This window comes from Saccopteryx bilineata, chromosome 9 (genome assembly GCF_036850765.1).
Source record: "Saccopteryx bilineata isolate mSacBil1 chromosome 9, mSacBil1_pri_phased_curated, whole genome shotgun sequence".
Lineage (NCBI taxonomy): Eukaryota > Metazoa > Chordata > Mammalia > Chiroptera > Emballonuridae > Saccopteryx > Saccopteryx bilineata.
In genome coordinates, this window is record NC_089498.1 from 75,668,986 (window position 1) to 75,688,507 (window position 19,522).

The 19,522-nt window shown below is 41.3% G+C and overlaps 1 protein-coding gene and 1 non-coding gene across 7 annotated transcripts in view; both read left to right on the plus strand.

The window, feature by feature from the left end:
* FAM149B1 (family with sequence similarity 149 member B1) overlaps positions 1-19,522 on the plus strand; it is a 98,779-nt gene that overhangs the window by 45,240 nt on the left and 34,017 nt on the right. For all 6 annotated transcript variants that reach the window (XM_066242642.1, XM_066242643.1, XM_066242647.1 and 3 more), the window contains 2 exons: positions 7,036-7,203; positions 11,738-11,925. In XM_066242642.1, coding sequence (XP_066098739.1) covers positions 7,036-7,203; positions 11,738-11,925 — 356 coding nt within the window. The remainder of the gene's footprint in view (positions 1-7,035; positions 7,204-11,737; positions 11,926-19,522) is intronic.
* Positions 4,449-4,555, plus strand: LOC136313739 (U6 spliceosomal RNA). The gene has a single exon (XR_010727185.1). It is a non-coding gene; the product is annotated as a U6 spliceosomal RNA (small nuclear RNA).

Here is a 19,522-nt window from a genome sequence, read left to right on the forward strand (position 1 = left end):
TGGGATGTCAGCATCTCAGGTAGACACTCTATTCACTTCACCACCACCAGTCAGGCACCTTATTCTTATTTTAAAACTATAAATTGTAGTTTCATTTAGAGATTTCATCTCAAAGGAAATGAGGAACCATGCCTGGGTTAGCTCCTCCAAGGGGCTTGCTTATTCAGCATTCTGTGACTTACTGCAGACCTCCTTTCTTTCCTTTCTCGTGTTACCACCACTCCTGATTGACTCTTCTTATTTTTGGTTCTGCTTTTCTGGACTATTTCACTTAACAGTTTTCCGTAATTACTTTTTTTTACTTTAGTACTGATAAAATAAAAAACTATACTTAATATACAGATATGTACTTAGATGAAAGAAATTATTGTTATATTAGCATACTACTACTTATGGATAGAAAGCAATAACAAATTAAGCATAATCCATGATATTTACTTTCATGTAACTACTACTACTTTGTCCAACGTGTTATTTTCTTGAGTTCCATAACAAACTCAACATTTCAAAATATTTGCATGTTTTAAATTAGCCATAATTATTATTGATGTTCCAATTGTTACAACTAGGCCATGTTGAGCTGGTTGGTATCCTTGCTTTCTGGTTATAGTAGTATGTTCCATGCTCATCCTAATTTTTTCTTCTTTTAAGACATGGAATCCACCTGACCAGGTGGTGGTGCAGTGGATAGAGAGTCAGACTGGGATGCCGAGGACCCAGGTTCGAGACCCCGAGGTCACCAGCTTGAGTGCGAGCTCACCTGGTTTGAGCAAAAAAAAAAGCTCACCGGCTTGGACCCAAGGTCACTGGCTCAAGCAAGGGGTTACTCAGTCTGCTGAAGGCCCACAGTCAAGGCACATATGAGAAAACGATCAATGAACAATTAAGGTGTTGCCATGCGCAACAAAAAACTAATGATTGATGCTTCTCATCTCTCCATTCCTGTCTGTCTGTCCCTGTCTATCCCTCTCTCTGACTCTCTCTGTCTCTGGGGAAAAAAAGAAGAAAAAAGTCATGGAATCCACTGAACTTGAAGGAGATCTAATTTCTTTTTTTTTTTTTTCTTTCTTCATTTTTCCGAAGCTGGAAACGGGGAGGCAGTCAGACAGACTCCCGCATACGCCTGACCAGGATCCACCTGGAATGCCCACCAGGGGGCGATGCTCTGCCCCTTTGGGGCATCGCTCTGTTGCATCCAGAGCCACTTTAGCGCCTGAGGCAGAGGCCACAGAACCATCCTCAGCGCCCAGGCCATCTTTGCTCCAATGGAGCCTTGGCTGCAGGAGGGGAAGAGAGAGACAGAGAGGAAGGAGAGGGGGAGGGGTGGAGAAGCAGATGGGCTCTTCTCCTGTGTGCCCTGGCGGGGAATCGAACCCAGGACTCCTGCACGCCAGGCTGACGCTCTACCGCTGAGCCAACCGGCCAGGGCCATGAAGATCTAATTTCTTTAAGAGGCAAATAGTATCTGAGAACAAAATTTGGGTAGTGAAGGTTATATAAGTTGGTGGTGCTGATCCTATTTTGCCACTTTTTGTAGTAAGAGATGTGGGAAAATGTGTCATGAATTAATTTTTTCAGTTTAACAAATCAGGTTTCCATTAAATACGAGGTTTACCAACTACTGAGACTTTCTACAAAAATAACATTTCAAATTATATTCATTGTTGCCCTTCCACATTACATTTTCCTTCTAAAATTCAGGGTTGATCCTTTCTGTCTCCCACTTAAAAATATTCAATAGCTTCCCTGAATTTCAGATAAAATCTAGAATTATGTCATAGGCTGGCCCCAGACCACATATCTATCTTTTTTTTTTTTAATTTTTAATTTTTATTTTTTATTTTTTTTTACAGGGACAGAGAGAGAGTCAGATAGAGGGATAGATAGGAACAGACAGACAGGAACGAAGAGAGATGAGAAGCATCAATCATCAATTTTTTGTTGTGACACCGTAGTTGTTCATTGATTGCTTTCTCATATGTGCCATGACCGCGGGCCTTCAGCAGACTGAGTAACCCCCTGCTCGAGCCAGTGACCTTGGGTCCATGCTAGTGAGCTTTTTGTTTTGCTCAAGCCAGATGAGCCTGCACTCAGGCTGGCCACCCCGGGGTCTCGAACCTGGGTCCTTCCGCATCCCAGTCCGACGCTCTATCCACTGCACCACCGCCTGGTCACCACTGTGGAGAGAGTGCAGTGCTAAGGGGGGGCCAGCGCACACAGCCGGGGCCCACATATCTATCTTTATCTTCTGTCAGCCTATTTCTCTTTGACTAATGCTCCTACACTGGCTTTCTTTCACATCTCAAATGTACTAAACAAGGTGTTTTTTTTTTTAATTTATTCATTTTAGAGAGGAGAGGGAGAGAGAGAGAGAGAGAGAGAGGAGAGACAGAGAGAGAAAAGGTGGGGAGGAGCTGGAAGCATCAACTCCCATATGTGCCTTGACCAGGCAAGCCCAGGGTTTTGAACCCGGCGACCTCAGCATTTCCAGGTCGACGCTTTATCCACTGTGCCACCACAGGTCAGGCCTAAACAAGGTGTTTGATCCTGTTTCTATTCTGAGATGTTCTTGAGTCAGAGGTAAGTGATACAATAAACAAAATAAAAATACTGTGTCTTCTTTTTATCTCTAACAGTTAGCACAGTGCCTAGAACATGGTTAACATTCAACTTTATTTTTTACTAAATTAAAACATATTTATATAACAAATTACATGAAAATGAATTAATGTACAAATTGATATTATGGTTTCAAAACAATGTTATCAATCAAAACAAATATTTGTATCTATATCAAAATAGAATTCTAGGAAGTTATAACAGTGGAAGATGGTCGCAGCATAAGGAGAAAACACTAGCCTCAAAAGGACGAGTTTGAGGACATTTCCACTTGAAAAACAATTATACATTCTTCTGCTTCAAGTTAGCTTAAGGATCTTATCTACCTCTAGTTTAAGGACATACCTTAATAAAAATGAAATAATATCTAATTAGTTCCTAAAGTGTATGACTCTACACAGAATTATAACCCTTAAAAAGTAATTAAAAGAGCCTGACCAGACAGTGGCACAGTGGATAGAGCATCGGACTAGGACGAGGAGGACCCAGGTTTAAAACCCCTAGGTCGCTGGCTTGAGTGCAAGCTCATCCAGCTTGAGTGTGGGCTCACTAGCTTGAGCGCAGGGTAACTGGCTTGAGCATGGGATCATAGACATGACCCTGTGGTGGCTGACTTGAGCCCAAAGGTCACTGGCTTGAAGTCCAAGGTCACTGGCTTAAGCAACGGGTCACTCACTCTGCTGTAGCCCCCCGGGTCAAGGCACATAAGAGAAAGCAATTAATGAACAACTAAGGTGACACAATGAGGAATTGATGCTTCTTATCTCTCTCCCTCCTGTCTGTCCCTCTCTCTGTCTCTCTGTCACACACACACACAAAAATAAATAAATAAAAAATAATGAAAAGAATAGAGAGCCCAGGAATAAATCTTTGTATATATGCCTGAATGATTTTCAATAGGGGCACCAAGACTACACAGTGGGGTAAAAAAGACTTCAAACAAATAGTGTTGGGAAAACTGGCTATCAATATGCAAAAGAATGAAGTGGGACTCTTACCTTATACTGTATATAGAAATTAACTGAAAATGGATTAAAGACCTACATATAAGAACTAAAACTCTAAAACTTCTACAATAAAACAGGGGGAAAGCTTCATGGCTTTGGATTTGGCAATGATTTTTGGATATGAATACAAAAGCAAAGTCTAACAAAAGAAATAGTCAAGACTGAAAAGACAACCTGTGGAATGGGGAGAATATTTGCAAATCAAATATCTGATAAGTAGTTAATATCCAGATTATATAGGGAACTTCAACTCAACAACAAAAAACATCTAAAAACCTCAATTAAAAAGTAAACAAATGACCTGGCTGGTGGCTTAGCTGGTTAGAGTGTCCCTGAGATTCTAAGGTTGCAAGTTTGATCCTCCATTAGGACACATACAAGAATCAATTAATGAGTGCATACATAAGTGGAACAACAAGTCAATGTTTCTTTCTCTCCCCCTCCCTACCTCTCTCTCTAAAATTAATAAATAATTTTTAAAAATAAATGACTAGCCTGACCAGGCGGTGGCGCAGTGGATTGAGCATCAGACTGAGATGCAGAGGATCCAGGTTCGAACCCCGAGGTCGCTAGCTTGAGCGCAGGCTCATCTGGTTTGAGCAAAGCTCACCAGGTTGGACCCAAGGTCGCTGGCTCGAGCAAGGGGTTACTTGGTCTGCTGTAGCCCCACGGTCAAGGCACATATGAGAAAGCAATCAATGAACAACTAAGGTGTTACAACGAAAAACTGATGATTGATGCTTCTCATCTCTCTCCGTTCCTGTCTGTCTGTCCCTATCTATCCCTCCCTATGACTCTAAAAAAAAAAAAAAAAGACTAGATGTGCTCGTTTCGGCAGCACATATACTAAAATTGGAACGATACAGAGAAGATTAGCATGGCCCCTGCGCAAGGATGACATGCAAATTCGTGAAGCGTTCCATATTTTAAATAAATAAATGACTAGAATAGACAATTCCCCAAAGACATACAAATGGTCAATAAGCATATGAAAAGATTTTCAACATATCTAATCATAAGAGAAATGCAAATCAAAATCATAATGAAATATCACTTCATACCCATCAGGATGGCCACTATCATAAGAACAGAAAATAACAAGTTCTGGTAAAATGCAAAGAAATTGGAAACCTTGTGTATCTTTGGTGGAAGTTTAAAATGGTGCAGCCATTATGGGAAACAGCATGGAAATACCTTAAAAAATTAAAGATAGAATTACCATATGACCAGCAATCCTACTCCTGGATATATATCCAAAAATATTGAAAGCAGGATCACAAAGAGATATTTATATACCCATGTTCATTGCAGCATTATTCACAATAGCTAAGAGGTGGAAGCAACCCAAATGTTGGCTGACAGATAAGTAGATAAAATGTGGTATAGCTGGCCCTGGCCGGTTGGCTCAGCAGTAGAGCATCGGCCTGGTGTGCAGAAGTCCCGGGTTCGATTCCCAGCCAGGGCACACAGGAGAAGCGCCCATTTGCTTCTCCACCCCTCCCCCTCTCCTTCCTCTCTGTCTCGCTCTTCCCCTCCTGCAGCCAAGGCTCCATTGGAGCAAAGATGGCCCGGGCGCTGGGGATGGCTCCTTGGCCTCTGCCCCAGGCGCTAGAGTGGCTCTGGTCGCAACAGAGCGACAACCCGGAAGGGCAGAGCATCGCCTCCTGGTGGGCAGAGCATCACTCCTGGTGGGCAGAGCATTGCCTCTTGGTGGGCAGAGCATCACTCCTGGTGGGCGTGCCAGGTGGATCCCGGTGGGGTGCATGCGGGAGTCTGTATGACTGTCTCTCCCCGTTTCCAGCTTCAGAAAAATACAAAAAAAAAAAAAATGTGGTATAGCTATACAATATATTATTATGTGCCCTTAAAAAAAGAAGGAAATTCACATGCTACAGCATGAATGAATCTCAGAGAGATTATGTAAAGTGAAATAAGCTAGTCACAGAAAAACAAAAGCAAAAATACATTAATATTAAGTGCAGTAGTTCCCCCTTTTCTGCAGGGGATACATTCCAGAACCCCAAGAGGATGCCTGAAACCACTAGTACCAAACCCTATCTATCAATATATACTGCTTTTTATGATAAAGTTTAATTTATAAATTAGGCACAGGAAAAGTTAACAATAATAACTAATAATAAAATAGAACAATTGCAATTATATACTATCATATAATCAAAGTTATATTAATGTGGTCTCTCTCATTCTCAAAGTATCTTTTTGTATTGTAATCATCTTTCTTGTGATATAAGATAAAATGTGTATATGAGGAGATGAAGTGAGGCAAATGACATAGGCATTGTGAAAATAGTGTTAGATACTACTGACCCTTCTGACAATATAGAACAAGCACTTTATGGCCACTTTGGCATATCCAAATTGCCAGCATCACTACTCTTGTGCTTTGCAGTCATTAAGTAAAATAAGGATTACTTGAACTCAAGCACTAAACACAATCACTGCAATACTATCATGTTACTCAAATGACACACAATTGAAAACTTATGAATTGTGGCCCTGGCCGGTTGGCTCAGTGGTAGAGAGTCAGCCTGGTGTGTGGAAGTCCCAAGTTCGATTCCCTGCCTGGGCACACAGGAGAGGCACCCTGCTGCTTCTCCACCCCTCCCCTTCTTACTTCACTCTCTCTCTTCCCTCTTGCAGCCAAGGCTCTATTAGAGTGAGTTGGCCCCAGGCACTGAGGATGGCTCCATGACCTCCACCTTAGGTGCTAAAGAGTGGCTCCAGTTGCAAGGGAGCAAGGACCCCAGATGGACAGAGCATCACCCTCTAGTGGGCTAGCCGGGTAAATCCCTGTGGGGGTTCATACAGGAGTCTTGTCTCTCTGCCTCCCCTCCTCTCACTAAATAAAAGAAATAAAAAGTTAAATAATAAATAAGTAAAACTTATGAATTGTTTATTTCTGGAATTTTCCATTTAATATTGTCAGACCATAATTGACTTGGGTAACAGAAACTGCAGAAAGTGAGACTACAGATAAGGGGGGACTACTGTATCTAACATACTCAAGATCATAGAAACAGTGATGGAATTATTAAAATAAGCACAATACCTTCTGAGGTTCCTTTGAGATGTTATTATGAATGTAAATATTCTTAGTTTTTTAAAAATTTGTTTTATAACCATAGCTGTTGCATCTGAAAAGATAGCAAACAGAATTCAATACTGGATAATACACCTGAGCAGAGTAAGTCTATGGCTAGTATTTATTCTTCCTGTTCTGAAAATGAATAGGCACTATTCATTTTCAGAAAATGAATAAGGTTTGTAGTAGTCTAGGATGGTATCACCAGGGCGAGGGACTTTGAGTTGAAACTCATGTGACTGAGTTGCTGTGAGAGCTGTTTATGTTGTACCTAATTAATATTTGCTTTTTTTCTCTCTCTCCCAGATTTGGAATTAGGGGAAAGAAGTTACATTTTTCAACTCCTTATGTTCATAAAGCATATTCTATTGCCAACTCCCCTAGCTTGTGTCCTGTGGAAAAAGAAGAGGAAGACTGTGTAATTGTCTCTGAAGGAATAATAGAGGAATACCTAGCATTCGATTGCACAAATATGTGAGTTTTATGTCTTTTAAGCTTTTACTCCTCTCCTATTTTATGTGTTAGTGTATATTTTTTAAAAACTATACTACCAGTATAACCAGAATTAAACTTATGTCACTTTTTGTTACTTCTTTTCTGTTACTTCTCAGGTATTATGTGCTTTGTGGATATAAATCCCTGTTGCTTCCACATACCAGAATTCCTTGTGTATTTTCTCCCTGCATGTCATTTGCGGGGTTTTTTTGTTTTTTGTTTTTTGGTGGTTTTTTTTTGTTTTTTTTTAGCAAGAGAGAAAGACACAGACAGAAAGATAGAGAGAGGAAGGGAACAAGATGAGAAGCATAAACTCATAGTTGCATCACTTTAGTTGTTCATTGATTGCTTCTCATACATACATGCCTTGACCAGGGGACTCAAGCTGAGCTGTGACCCCTTGCTCAAGCCAGCAACTTTGGGTTTCAAGCCAACAATCTTTGGCTCATGTTGATGATCTCATGCTCAAGCCAGCAACCTTGGGTTCCGAACCTGGGACCCCTGCATCCCAGGTTGACGCTCTATCCACTGTGTCATCACCAGTCAGTCTTATTTGCCTCTTCTTTTTCTAACATATTTTTTATTAAGTGAGAGGCGGGGAGGCAGAAATAGACTCCAGCATGTTCCCCAACTGGGATCCACCTGGCAATCCCTCTACCAGGCGATGCTCTGCCCATCTGGGCCCCTGCTCCGTTGTTTAGCAACCAAGCTATTTTAGTTTCTGAGGCAAGGCTGTGGAGCCATCCTCAGGGCCCGGGGCCAATTTTTGCTCAAACCATTTGAGCCATGGCTGTGGGAGGGGAAGAGAATGAGAGAGAGAAATAGAGAGAGCTGGGACAGGAGGGTGGAGAAACAGATGGTCACTTCTCCTGTGTGCCTGATTGAGAATCAAACCCATGACTTCCACACACCGGGCTGATACTCTCTACCACAGAGCCAACTGACCAGGGCCCTTATTTGCCTCTTGACATTAAAATTTTTACATGAGTTAATTATCTTCACATAATTTGATTTTGTCCTTTGTAAGTTATCACCAGTAATTCCTGGAATCACTGAAACTTTTTTGTGTGTGACAGAAACAGAGAGACAGAGAGGGACAGATAAGGAAAGACAGACAGGAGAGAGGGAGATGAGAAGCATCAATTCTTTGTTTCAGCACCTTAGTTGTTCATTGATTGCTTTCTCATATGTGCCTTGACTGGGGGTGGGGGTGGGGCTACAGCAGAGCGAGTGACCTCTTGCTCAAGCCAGTGAGCTTGGGTTCAAGCCAGCAACCTTGGGCTTCAAGCCAGCAACCTTTGGGCTCAAGCCAGTGACCATGGGGTTATGTCTATGATCCCATGCTCAAGCAAGTGACCTTGTGCTTAAGCCAGATGAGCCTGTGCTCAAGCCAATGACCTCAGGGTTTCGAACCTGGGTCCTCTGCGTCCCAGTCCGATGCTCTATCCACTGCACCACTGCCTGGTCAGGCTCACTGAAACTTTTTAAAACAGTAGTTGAAGAGATATGAACTTCATTTTTATAAATCCTGTTTTGTAAAAGGTATAATACAGTTTATATAAAACCTTATACTCAGCACAGACTATAATTAATGATGATTATTTTTTATCTATTTTTGTATTCTTACAATAGTCTTGTGAGATAGATAATATTTACTCTCTTTACTAAGGGTAGAAGAGAATCAGAATAGGTAAATTTGTCTGAGGTAAAGCTAAAACTAAAACCTTATCCAATTCTAAATCCAGTGTTCTCTTTACTATTCCATGCTACATTTCTGAAACATTAATTTCTTAAACTATTCCTTTAAGCCTTTAAAAGTTCCAGAATTGGCCTGACCAGGCGGTGGCGCAGTGGATAGAGCATCAGACTGAGATGCTAAAGACCCAGGTTCGAGACCCCGAGGTCACCAGCTTGAGTGCGGGCTCATGTGATTTGAGCAAAGTCTCACCAGCTTGAGCCCAAGGTCGCTGGCTCAAGCAAGGGGTTACTAGGTCTGCTGAAGGCCCGTGGTCAAGGCACAAATGAGAAAGCAATCAATGAACAACTAAGGTGTTGCAACGTGCAATGAAAAACTGATGATTGATGCTTCTCTTCTCTTCGTTCCTGTCTGTCCCTGTCTATCCCTCTCTCTCTAAAAAAAAAAGAAGATAAAAGTTCCAGAATTGATAATAGTCACAGCAGCATATCTGGAAGTGAGTAAAATTTTCATTTTAGGTTATAAGGGTTTGGTTTGGTCTAGTTAGTATTGTGGCAAATGATTCTGGACGTTTCTTACTGTCATATTTCCTACTAAGCCATGCTTACTCATGTGCTCAATGTACACATCCTAGGGTCAGCTAAACATAATCCAGATTCCTGTAACACCCCTAAGCTAGCTCATTGTTGCAAAAGAATCATAATTAGGTTCTCATGGTTTTCCAGAGACTGACCCTTTTCCTGTTACTTCATCTGGTGTGGGTCAAATTATCTCTATTTTCTATTCCTTTTTCCTCAGGTGACTCTTCTCCCTTGCTTTTGGCTTATAAAAATAAGCTGATTTGACTAATGTAAAATATGATGTAAATAGCTTATAGATGTCCCCTAGGCGTCTCTTTCCTTTTTCCTGATAATGAATTCAAATTAATTTTCAGGTAATACAGGAAAGGGTTTTAGAAAGGCAGCATTCTGGTTAGAGATACCACTGAGATATTGACTGAAAAACAAGAGTTATTGAACCATTAGAATGTTCCTAATTTAAAAGATTGAAGGCCCAGAAATAAACCAAAACATCTCTAGGAAAGTAATATATACAATAGTTCAGCAAATGATTCTGGCGCAACATAAACTATCTACGCCCCACTCTGTATATGAAGTGAAACTCAATCTCATTCAGAGATGTAAATTAAAACTATAAGATACTATTTTATGTGTCAGACTGGTAGAGAATAAAAGATAAAGTAGTTTGATAATTCCTTAAATGAGAAAACAGGCATATTCTTTTACCACTGGAGAATTATACTACCTCTTTAGAGGAAAATGAGCAATATCTTTCAAATTGAAATGCACAGACCTTTTGACTTAATGATTCTATTTATAGGAATTTATCCTGCAGATATAATACCTGTGTAGCTAAAGAACTATGTACAAGGATATTAATTACAGCATTGACTCTAAGAGCAAAAGGTTGGTTATCAGTAACAGCTAGTTAGATAGATTACACATATTGGATGGAATACTCTGCAACTGTTTTGTTTTGTTTTTAAGATTTTATTTATTCATTATTGAGAGGGGACAGAGAGAGAGAGAAGGGGGGAGGAGCAGGAAGCATCAACTCCCATATGTGCCTTGACCAGGCAAGCCCAGGGTTTTTGAACCGGCAACCTCAGCGTTTCCAGGTTGACGCTTTATCCACTGCGTCACCACAGGTCAGGCTCTGCAGCTGTTTTTTAAAAGAGGCAGATTTATATGTACTGATAGGGAAGCAGGGCCAAGATATATTGTTAAGTAAAAGAGCAAGTGCAGCCTGCCCTGTGGTGGCGCAGTGGATAAAGCGTCAACCTGGAAACGCTGAGGTTGCCGGTTCAAAAACCCTGGGCTTGCCTGGTCAAGGCACATATGGGAGTTGATGCTTCCTGCTCCTCCCCCCTTCTCTCTCTCTCTGTCTCTGTCTCTCTCTTCTCTCTATAATGAATTAAAAAAAAGCAAGTGCATTGTATAATGTAACTGTTTCTCTGGACTGATGCATGTTTACTTCTGGGAATGGGTATTGGGGATCAGAGATGTAAACAACTTATTTTTCGCTGTAGATAGAAGCTGAGATACTTCTCCCTACTCCAAGCCAGTTCCATAACTTGCTTTGTCTTAGTTTAAAATACACCTATCATAGGTAAGCAAATATATAGCTAGTTTTCCCCCCAGAATTGTGGAGCTTTTGGCACTCTTGTGCCAGAGAAGAGACAGACTTGGCTAACGGGGAATTTCTGGGTTAGAGGTACATGGTCTCCAAAAGAGCCTCAGAGTTGCTTCCTGTTCTTTTGGGCTTCCCTTTTCCTTGCCAGCCAATTACCAAATGTTTATTTGGATTAGTAAAGTTTTTAAATAATCTATGTGGACTGCCTCCCTAATGAATCATTGCCTTAAATAATTATGCAGCATAATCAGAATTACATTAATGTGTCACATTAATATTAATCTATATGCTTCCAGTTACAACAAAAAAGATTATTTCTGTATGCTTAACTATCACAGCTTGTTACTCAAATGACAATGCTCATCTGTTTAAAGCTAAAAAATGATAATTAATTCTCAGTCTTCTTTTTCAGCAGAGCAGTGGGGTGGAGTGAGATAATAAGGGAAATGTAGTCTCCTCTGCTGAGAACCCCCTTAGTTTACAAGGCAGCTTAATACATGTGCTACATATGCTGGGCAAGAGGCCAGGGGCAGGGCACAAATCACACTCCTCAGGAGCAGAGGACCACGGTGAGCATTCAGTCCAGAATAACCATGAAGTCTTTCCATCTTGCTTCTGTTACAGGGAAGAGAGAATTCATGGAAAGAAATCAGATGCAGCTACGGAGAAACAGAAATTGGGGTACCCTCCTATTGCTCCATTTTACTGCATGAAAGAGGATGTCCTTGCTTATGTTTTTGATGACGTGTGGTGCAAGGTCCTGAGCTATATGGAGCAGTTGACTCGTAGTCAGTGGGAGACATTTGCTTCTGGTAAGGATCTTTGTGAAAACAATATAAAAAAATAACTTTATGATTTGCAAGCCCTGATCAGTTTATAGATTATATGCTTCATTAGTGCAAAAGACTCATATTTGTATTTCTCACAGAAACAAAGATATATTTAGAAAATGTTTGAGCCTGACCAGGCGGTGGCACAGTGGATAGATCATCAGCCTGGGGACCCAGGTTTGAAACCATGAGGTCACCAGCTTGAGTCTGGGCTGCTGGCTTGAGTGTGGGATCATGGACATGACTCATGATCATTGCCTTGAGTCCAAAGGTCACTGGCTTGAGCCCAAGGTCGCTGGCTTGAGCAAGGGGTCACTGGCTCAGTTGGAGCCCCCTGGTCAAAGCACATATGAGAAAGCAATCAATGAACAACTAAGGTGCTGCAACTACAAGTTGATACTTCTCATCTCTCTCCCTTCCTGTCTGTCTGTCCCTATCTGTCCTTCTCTCTGTCTCTGTCTCTCTTGCTAAAAAAAAATGTTTGAGAATGAGTAGGTGAGTAAAGGCCTAGTCTGTGATATTAGACAGAGATTGTGCTTTCTCTTTGAATATAATTACTTGGGAGAAAAAGAAATGCAAGTGGCAAATACATCTTTAAACGGCCTTATTGAATAATTGATACACAATAAATCATACATATTTAAAGGGTACAGTTTGATAAGTTGACCTGTGTATACAACCATAAAACCATGAAACAGCTAATATAGTGAACACATCCATCACCCCAAAGATGACCTTTTTTTTTTAAATTTTTATTTATTTATTTATTTATTTATTTATTTTTTGTATTTTTCTGAAGCTGGAAACGGGGAGAGACAGACAGACTCCCGCATGCGCCTGACCGGGATCCACCCGGCACGCCCACCAGGGCGATGCTCTGCCCACCAGGGGGTGATGCTCTGCCCCTCCGGGGGGTCGCTCTGCCACGACCAGAGCCACTCTAGCGCCTGGGGCAGAGGCCAAGGAGCCATCCCCAGCGCCCGGGCCATCTTTGCTCCAATGGAGCCTTGGCTGCGGGAGGGGAAGAGAGAGACAGAGGAAGGAGGGGGAGGTGGAGAAGCAAATGGGCGCTTCTCCTGTGTGCCCTGGCCGGGAATCGAACCCGGGTTCTCCGCACGCCAGGCCGACGCTCTACCGCTGAGCCAACCCGCCAGGGCCCAAAGATGACCTTTATAATCTCCCCCTCCTGCTCTTGACTGACCCACCATCCCCAAGTGACAGCTAATCGCTTTCTGTCACTACAGATTAGTGTTTTTTTTTGTATTTTTCTGAAGCTGGAAACGGGGAGAGACAGTCAGACTCCCGCATGCGCCCCACCGGGATCCTCCCGGCACGCCCACCAGGGGCCACGCTCCGCCCACCAGGGGGCGATGCTCTGCCCCTCCGGGGTGTCGCTCCACCGTGACTAGAGCCACTCCAGCGCCTGGGGCAGAGGCCAAGGAGCCATCCCCAGCGCCCGGGCCATCTTTGCTCCAATGGAGCCTTGGCTGCAGGAGGGGAAGAGAGAGACAGAGAGGAAAGAGGGGCGGGGGATGGAGAAGCAAATGGGTGCCTCTCCTATGTGCCCTGGCCGGGAATCGAACCCGGGTCCCCCGCACACCAGGCGGACGCTCTACCGCTGAGCCAACCGGCCAGGGCCCAGATTAGTTTTTGTTTTGAAGAATTTCATATAAATTGAATCAGATGGCATTTACTCTTCTATTAGTTTCTTTCACTCAGCATGATCATTTTGGGATTCATCCATGTCCTGTATGTGTTAATTATTTCTTTTATTGCTCAGTTGTATTTCATTATTCCATAATTTATTTATCTATTTATTGGTTGATGGACATTTGGATTATTTTCAGGTTTCGACTGTTAAATGTAAACATGTGCTTTGGGGTTTTCTTTTTAGAGAGAGAGAAACAGGAAGGAAGGGAGGGGGAGAAGAGAGATGAGAAATATCAACTCGTAGTATCTTCACTTTAGTTGTTTACAGATTGTTTCTCATATGTGCCTTGATTGGGGGGCTCAAGTGGAACCAGTGACCCCTTGATCAATCTAGCTACCTTTGGGCTCAAGCCACTGACCTTGGGATCATGTCGATGACCCCAGGCTCAAGCTGGTGACCCCATGGTCAATCTGAAAAGCCCATGCTCAAGCTGCTGAGTGAGCATTCTAGCCAGTGACCTCAGGGTTTTGAACCAGGGCCCTCAGGATCCCAGGCTGACATTCACTCCACTGTGCCACCACCTGCCAGGCAAGCCTACAGTACCCGATATTCCCGGGTGGTCTCCCATCCAAGTACTAACCAGGTCAGACCCTGCTTAGTTTCAGAGATTAGACAAGATCCAGCCTGTCCTGTGGTGGCGCAGTGGATAAAGCGTCGACCTGGAAATGCTGAGGTCGCTGGTTCGAAACCCTGGGCTTGCCTGGTCAAGGCACATATGGGAGTTGATGCTTCCTGCTCCTCCCCCTTCTCTCTCTCTCTCTCCCTCTCTGTCTCTCTCCCTTTCTCTCTCCTCTCTAAAATGAATAAATAAAATTTAAAAAAAAAAAAAGATCCAGCACGTTCAAGGCGGTATGGTCATAGAAAAAGATGTTATGAACACTAGTGTGCAAGAATTTTTTGGAAATTTATTTCCTTTTCTCTTGGGTAAATTTCTGTGAATGGAATAGTTGCATTATATGGTTAAGTGTATATTCAACTTTTAAAGAATTTTTTGTATTGCTTTTCTGTGTATCACAAACTTAGCTGCTTCAAACAACACATTTATTATCTCACAGATTTGTGGGTCAGAGTCCAAGAATGGCTTAGTTAGTCCTCTATTTGGGATCTCAAAAGGCTGCCTTTCAAAGTGTTGGCAAGGCCTGGGTTCTCACATAGATGCTCAAATAGAAAAAGATGCACTTCTCATTTTGTGTTCTTGGAAGCTTTAGTATTTTCTTGTAGCTTTAGTATTCATGCCAGCTTTAGTATTCATTTCTTCTTCAAAACCAGCAAGAAACACTAAGAACTATTAGCAAGACAGAACTGCTTATATAATACAATCATGGGAGTGATATCCCATCACTTTTTTTTTTTTGATATCCCATCACTTTTACCATCACCTACTGGTCTGAAAAAAAATGTCACAGGTCCTGCTCACGTTCAAAGGGAGGAGATTACACAAAGGTGTGAACACCAAGAGGTCAGCATCACAGAGAAGCCACCTTAGCATCCGTCCACTATAATCCTTCTACTGGCCCCAATGATTCCTGTGCTCCCACATTCAACTCTCTTCCAAGGTTTCCAAGAGACTCATCTTAATATAGCTATCAGCACAGAGTTCCAAAATCTTATCATCTAAATCAGGTGCTTCTATGAATCAAGTTCTTTGATGTAATATATTTAGTAAAGTTAGTAGTTCACAATTCCTTCCCATCCATAGTCCTGTGAAACTAAAGGTAATATACACAGGTATATAAACATCTAACTATATAATCTAGCCATTGCAATCCTAGAGACAAGTTATCTGACTCCACACCCAACATACAATAGTGGGCCAGAGGAAGGATAACATTTATAGACATTCCAGTTAAAAAGGAGGGGGCAGGGGAATGGAAAGTTAAAAAGGATCCATGTCAATTCTGAAATCCTGTTGGGAAAATATTGGGAATTCCTTCATTAAGTTTCAAGCCTGGAAACAATCCTCTCAGCCCTCTGCTCTACTACCTGGGCTCTTGGTTTCACCCACTGAGTCATCTTTCCTTTTTCATAAAGGCACATGTTTGCAGCTAAGTAGTTTTATCAGGCTGATTCCTGTTAGCACAGTTTTGGGGGTCTGACAGCCTTCTGTCACTTAGAATCTTTTGCGATCTAGAAAAACTGAGATTTTTCAATGCCATCAGTCTTGGTTTTTATTATGTTTAGTAATTTTTCCCCTCAATTTATCTCTTGCATCTCGTGTCTTACTATAAGCAGCCAGGAAAAAATCATGCCTCATCTTCAACACTTTAGCAATCTCCTTAGCTATATAACCAAGACCATCACTTAAAAGTTCTGCTTTTCACATTACCCCAGGAGACCATTTCATTAACCTTTCTGCCACCAAATAACAAGCATCTCCCTTCTTCCACTTTCTAATAAAATGTTCCTTATTTCCTTTGGAGTCCTCCCCTACAGCATCCTCCAAATTCTGATTTTTACCAAGTCTGTTCAAGGCAATTTATGCCTGCTCCATCCTGCTTCTCAAAACTCTTCCAGCCTCTCTAAATGGACAATTGAAACTAAAATTAAGAAGACAATTCATTTATTACAGTATCAAAAAATAAAATACTTAGGAATAAACTTAATCAAGGAAGTATAAGACTTGTACACTGAAAACTACAAAACATTAAAAGAAATTAGAGAAAACCTAAAAAAAATGGAAAGATATCTGTGTTTATGAATTGAAAGACTTACTATTGTTAAAATGGCAATACCCCCAAAATAGATTTACAGGTTGTATACGATCCTTATCAAAATACCAACTGCCTCTTGTACAGAAATGGACAAGCTAATCCTGAAACTCATAACACTACCTGATTTTAAAATTTAATAACAAGCTACAGTAATCAAACAGTGTGATATTGGCATAAAACAGACATATAGATAAATGAAATACAATCAAAAGTCCAGAAATAAATCCACACATTTATTACCAATTGATTTTCAACAAGGGTGCTGCAATCATTCAATGGGGGGGGGGGGTAATTTCTTCAACAAATGGTATGAAAAACTGGATAGCCACATGGAGAAGAATGAAGTTGGACCATTCCTTGATGCCATATATAAAATATCAACTAAAAATGGAAAAAAATACTCACATTTAGGAATTAAAACTATGTAACTCTTAGAAAAAAACATGAGAGTAAATCTTCATGAGATTGGCATGAGCTATGTCTTGATGTTTTCTTCATGTTACTTCTCCTTGGAGTTTGTTGAGCTATTTGCATCTGTGGGTTTATTTTTTGGTTTGGCAGTGGGTTCTTAGATATAACACCACTGACAAATGACAAAAGAAAAAACAAACAGATTGGACTTCATCAGAATAATAAACTTTTTTGCATCAAATACATTATCCAGAAAGTGAGAAACCCACCACAGAATGGGAGCAGATATGTGCAAGTCACACAACTCATAAGACTTTAGTAGCCACAATATATAAAGAATAGAATTCAACAATAAAAGGACAAATCTAATTAAAAATGGGCAAAACAGGCCCTAGCCGGTTGGCTCAATGGTAGAGCATCGGCCTGGCGTGCGGGAGTCCTGGGTTCGATTCCTGGCTAGGGCACACAGGAGAAACGCCCATCTGCTTCTCCACCCCTCCCCCTCTCCTTCCTCTCTGTCTCTCTCTTCCCCTCCCGCAAGCCGAGGCTCCATTGGAGCAAAGTTGGCCCGGGAGCTGAGGATGGCTCTGTGGCCTCTGCCTCAGGCGCTAGAGTGGCTCTGGTCGCAACAGAGTGACACCCTGGATGGGCAGAGCATCGCCCCCTGGTGGGCATGCCGGGTGGATCCCAGCCGGGCGCATGCGGGAGTCTGTCTGACTGCTTCCCCGTTTCTGGCTTCAGAAAAATACAAAAAAAAAGAGGGCAAAACACCTGAATAAACCTTTCTACAAAGAAGATATACAAATGACCAATAAGTACATGAAAAGATGTTCAACATCATTATTTATTAGGGAAATGCAAAATAAAACCAAAACCACAATGAGATATCACTTCATACCTGCTAAGATAGAAAAATATATATTTATATTTATATTTATATATATGACTTTCACACATTGCACATTGCTGGTGAGAATATAAGTGGTGGAGCCATTGCTGTAATAGAGACAGTTTGGCAGGTCCTCAAAATGTTAAAATTACCATTTGTGAGAAAATGAATTTCTGTTGTTTAAGCCATCCAGTCTGTGATATTTTGTTGTGGTATATTACCCATAAAAAAGAATTAACTAATAATGCTTGCGAAAACATGGATGAACCTTGAAAATATGTTAAAGGAGAAGAGCCAGACACAAAGGACCATATATTGTACTAGAAAGCCCGGCGGTCATACGAAGTGACCGCTGTTCTAGATATTATAAATTGTAATTAAAATGATTTGTGCAAAGGTGTCTGCTAATTCAAACTGAATTACCCAGGGCAGGCGGCGAGGACGCCCCTTTGCTTAGTGCCCACGGAGTTTCCCCCTTCTACTTGCTTAATTGCTTAAAGTAGAGTGCAATGAAGGAAACCACTGGCGGTACATTTCTTAAGAGACACCGCTAGCTCAATAAAAAAGGTGATTTAAATAATAAAATGTTAATTCACATGTCAAAGATCTCTTTGTACACATTTCTTGTGTAGATCTTTCCATCATTTTTAAGCTCGCCTTGCAGAGGACCATCAATTATTTTTAATTTTACGTTCGTTCTTTCATGAACTCTTGAACAGGCAACATAAAATTGACTGTGTCCAAATGCAGCAGGCTCAGGTAAAAAAATGCCAACACGCTTAAGCGTTTGGCCCTGAGACTTATTGATGGTCATAGCAAAGGCAACTTTTACAGTAAATTGTCTACGTCTCAATTGAAATGGCAACCCTGTTTGAGATGGAGCCAAATCAATTCTTTTTGTGTTTCGGTCAGCATTACTCTGTCGTTTTTTTGCATTTCTCTCCTGCCTTTGTTCAAGGGACTCATTTTGTTGAGACAGGCTTTTTTGTCTTACATCTGAGGCAAGCCTTGTTTCTCTATGCTCATCAGTCTCATTTTGCCGAGAAAGACGCATTTGCTCTGCAACTGAAACAAGCCTTGTCTTTCTCTGCTAAGTGGTTTCTTTTTGTTGAGAAAGCCGTTTTTGTGCAGCTTTAGCTCCTTTTCTCTCCTCTTCAGTGCTGTATTTTCTAGGAGGCATTCTTAAAAGAAATTACGTTAAGACGTAGTTTTTATGTAAAACAGATGATGCCAATGCAAACAAATGTTCACCTTCCCCCTGACACGCTCAATTTGCGTTCAGCCTTAAATTGTTTCAAAAGCAGATGATTGCCAATGCAAACAAATGTTCACCTTCCCCCTGACCCGCTCAATTTGCGTTCAGCTGTGGCAACTTCACCCCATTGGCTAGTACAGTTACACAAGCAACCAATAAGCTATCGGCGACAGACACTTAAGCCGCATATAATAAAGATTGTTGTATGATTTCATTTAGAATGTCCAGAGTAGGCAGCCCATAGAGATAGAAAAGTAGTTTAGTGGTTACCAGGGGATGGAGGAAGAGGGGAATTGGGAAACATGGGATTTCTTTTTGGAGTGATGGAAATTTTCTGAATTAGACAGTGGTGGTATTTGCATACATTGTGAATATAATTTTAAACCTACTTTTATATACTGTAAAATGGTTTAAAAATTATTTTAATTATCCAACCTAAAGGATACCCTCTAACATTTCTTGTATGTATGTCTGTTGGTGATGAATGCTTTCATTTTTTTCAAGATAATTTTGCAGAGTATGGAATTTTAGGTAGACAGTTTTTCTCTCAGTACTTTAAAGACGTCCACTGTCTTCTCAATTGCATTGTTTATGACAAGAAA